This window comes from Adiantum capillus-veneris, chromosome 25 (genome assembly GCF_014529385.1).
Source record: "Adiantum capillus-veneris isolate H3 chromosome 25, ASM1452938v2, whole genome shotgun sequence".
Lineage (NCBI taxonomy): Eukaryota > Viridiplantae > Streptophyta > Polypodiopsida > Polypodiales > Pteridaceae > Adiantum > Adiantum capillus-veneris.
Window position 1 is genome coordinate 78,043,758 of NC_140955.1, and position 3,970 is coordinate 78,047,727.

Here is a 3,970-nt window from a genome sequence, read left to right on the forward strand (position 1 = left end):
TGCTCTTTCGTGCAGGGCGTGACCATGACTGCAACGCAACGAGAGTGTGTAGGGTTGTGCGCAGGGAGATGGTACGAGGAGTGCTATTGAGGGAAGAGAGAGATTAGAGAGGCAAATTCCCTTGCAAGGCTCAGACGCAAGCATGGATAGTAAATCCATTGTCCGTCATTCTACAGTCACAGATTTGGATTGCCCCATGCATTGTCTACAATCTGAATTAAGCAGACCATGTGCTTCTGTGTCCTCACACGCACTTCTACTCCACTAGCATTCATTGTGTACAAGCTCAATGAAGCAGAACGTCTGCTTCTCTGTCCTCACACACAGTTGGATTGCAGCGCTGGAATAAAGGCAGCCGGTAGTCGTCTCTGCTGTGACATTTGTGCGCGTGAAACTCACCCAGCGGCAATTTTCCTTGTGGCGAGAATTTCGACGGCATTTCGGCGGCGAATATAGCGCGCTAATAAATTAATCTGCGTGCACCCAGACCCAGTATAGATTGTTAATTAAGTGAATAAAGCTCTTAATTATAAAACACTAGCTCATTGGTATGGATGACAAAATTCGTTATTTTTCATCGAGTCTCATGATTGGTAGATTTACCTCTTATCAATGCACCTCTTTGAAAATCTAGGAAAACAAATGACCCGTCTTCGGATGTCTGTTGGACGAAGATGAGGGGAGGCCTCGTTTATAAGTGACACTGGGTGTCACTTGAGGGATCGACGATAGGGGCAAGTGAGCGGCGATGCGCGCGATCTGGGTCATCGAATCGACGCAACAGGGGGGGGCAAGTATTTGACTGCGCAAAGACGCATGCTTTGCATCAACGCACAGCAACGCAAGTGGATAGAGCTCCGAGCTTGTGAGGGGGACGTTGAGGGTTCGAGGGATGCTCGCGTCGGTTGGGACCATCAATTTTTTATTTTAATTGGCAAGCGATCAACGGCCGATTCATCCTCAGCCGCCGCTGATCCGTCGAGTCCAGCCTGTGACACTTATGGACGAGAGGGGGGGGGCGGGGGGGACACGTGACGAAGAGTGAGCTCCCAACTATTTTTTGGCAGCTTATCGTCATTTAATATAGGGACAAAACTGAGTTTATCATTAACTTGCCATGTGCCACTAATCAACAAGCTTTATCCAATGTGCCACTACAAGCCCTTATGTTGACCAAAATCTCTCTCTCTCTCTCTCTCTCTCTCACACACACACACACACATACGAAAGCAACATTTATTTATTTCAAATTTTCAATAAATAAATTTTCAAAAGAGAAAAATACACCAAGACATTGCCTTCACACTCGAAAACTGGAATGACGCTCGCCCTCATCAGAGAAGGCCGCAACGAGGCAAGGAAGCAAGCAAAAGAAGAGGAGCAGCAGGAGCAGGTTAGCGGAGAAGGTGAACCAGAGGACGAAGATAGAATCACCGATGTGCGACAAGAGCACGGAAGATAGACCGCAGGGGGTGTGGCGCCATGTCTGGCCGAGAATCGCGAAGACAAGCTGCAACACGGGGACGGTGATGCCGCACGTGAGCAGCGAGAGTGCGCTGCAAACAATGCTTCCAATAAAGAAGACCAAGGGATGAGCAGCACGGGGGCATGAGGCCTGCGAAAAATCTAGCCCTTTTTTGCATACAACCAGATTCCATACGTTCAGTCCAATCGATGTCGCCGCCACTACCGCAACGATGAAGCCGACTGTGATGCTGCCTGCGATGCCCACCCTCTTGCACAGACCCGCCATGTCTTTTTCCCCGATCTGAAGCCACCAGCCACCACGTGGTGCTTGTTTTTTTTTTTAAATTTAATTTTAAAGGGTTGGGAGCAGCGCAGTGAAAAGCTGAAAATAAACGCAGGACCAGCCGTAGGGGCGGCGCAGTGAAAAGGGTTAGGAGCAGCTCAGTGAAAAGCTGATAATAAACGCAGGACCAGCAGCGCAGTAAAAAGGAGGAATCAAAAGCGGGAACTAAAAGCGTGGCCTGTAGCCGTAGGGGCGGCGACCCCGAGCAAAAGAGGAGGGACCAGAACAGGGATGCTCTCATACATAGCTTTCTAGCTCCGCTGCCTCCCCGTGTGCTGGCCACACTCGCCTTGTATCCTGGTGGAGGTCACCATGATGGTAGCCACAGAACAAATTCCCCTTACTTGTTTGAAGATATCCATGATATTATGATAGAATGTGTGCGTCCACTTGGAGCTAATTGGATAAGTAAGAGAATTTGCACTAATGGAAGTGTAGCGGAGCGGGTAGCATTCTACTTTGCAAAAGCGTTAGCTGCGCGCTTGTCTGGTACAGCCGGCAAATTTGTTTATCTTTGAGTAGACGGATCCCAAAACAGATTCAGGATATACTCAACAGGTGTCACAAGCTAGAAGGCCTTGAATATCTTTTTACGGGATGGAACGGACGCAATTCTACATGCGCTCTCTCTATGGACAACTCCTGAGAGGCTTTTTGTCGAAGGATCTTTGCAAAGCGTGGACTACAAAGAGTCGTCGACGAGCTGATGTTTCACAAGGAACGTAAATCAATTCCCACATAGGAAAAGCCTATGTATCTTGTAAAATGTATCTATTCTATTAGTAAAATGTATCTATCGTGTAAAATGTACCTACGCAATAATCTTTATATAGGAAATGTAAACATGTATTTAACTACAATGTAGTTAATGTCAAAACTTTTATTATTCGTAAAAAAAATTCATCGGTGTTGTTCAGCATTGGAAAAAAAGCACCATCTATACTACTATTTTATATAGCTTAAAAAAATCTCGAGCTGTGAGCGTTGCCACATGTCACAAGTGTGCGTGCACATCCTAGAGAGAGAGAGAGAGAGAGAGAGAGAGAGATGCGGTACATCGTAGGTCACAGAGAGAGGATTTCGATATCTGTTACAACGCTCTTTGTGTCACGGGTCAGAGAGAGAGAGAGAGAGAGAGAGAGAGAGAGAGAGAGAGAGAGAAGAGAGAGATGTGTGTGTGTGTGAGAGAGAGAGAGCCCTCGCCATGGCGTGCTAGGGTTCCAATCCCTTTGCTGTGACCAGATACATCACCGTCTCCTCTCGCACTCTGTCTACGCAAAGAAGACCTAAGGCCTGAAGGTGCGTAGTGACAGTAACTCACAGACACTTCATCGGCTCGACAACCTCATCTGGTCCTCCATTTTCTCTTTGCTATGTTCCCCTCCTCTTCCATTAGCTTTCAGGGTTAACCCTAGAGAGGAAGCCCAAAGTCTTGTTCATGATAAGCTTGAACACGGGTCACACACACACACACACACACACACACACACACACACACACACACAGAAAGATGTGTGTGTGTGAGAGAGAGAGAGAGCCCTCGCCATGGCGTGCTAGGGTTCCAATCCCTCTGCTGTGACCAAATACACCACCGTCTCCTCTCGCACTCTGTCTACGCAAAGAAGACCTAAGGCCTGAAGGTGAGTAATGACAGTAACTCACAGACACTTCATCGGCTCGACAACCTCATCAGGTCCTCCATTTTCTCTTTGCTATGTTCCCCTGTTCTTCCATTAGCTTCAGGGTTAACCCTAGAGAGGAAGCCCAAAGTCTTGTTCGTGATAAGCTTGAAAACACCCCAACATTCGACGCTGCTGTGTTATCTGACATTTTGAAAGAGACGGTAACTAATGAGCCCAAATCAAAGGGGACCATAAGATTTGCCTTGACACTGAATCTGTTTGGAAGCAAATTTCGGTCTTCAAATCTAGGGCTGTTGTTCTGTTTTTTACTGGTCGTCTCCCACAGATAAACGACATTGCTCAAGGAATAGACAAGGGTTTGGTAACCATGTAATTGACAAAATTTTCTATGCGGGGCAAGGAATTTTTGAAATCCTTTTTTTGAAACCCTAGGATCAGGTTTCTTTTCTCACCCAGCCCACTATTATTCTATTTGGACAAGTAGTGCACGTGTTTGAATGGAAGCCAATAATAATGA

At 46.8% G+C, this 3,970-nt stretch overlaps 1 protein-coding gene across 1 annotated transcript; it reads right to left on the bottom strand.

Annotated features, from left to right (window-relative positions):
• Positions 1 to 1,276: 1,276 nt before the first annotated feature.
• On the bottom strand, positions 1,277 to 2,475 carry LOC147425139 (uncharacterized). Its single transcript, XM_086500636.1, has one exon. It carries the CDS (start codon positions 1,751 to 1,753, stop codon positions 1,301 to 1,303), a length of 453 nt encoding a protein of 150 aa, XP_086356762.1. The 5' UTR covers positions 1,754 to 2,475; the 3' UTR covers positions 1,277 to 1,300.
• Between the last annotated feature and the right edge of the window lie 1,495 nt (positions 2,476 to 3,970).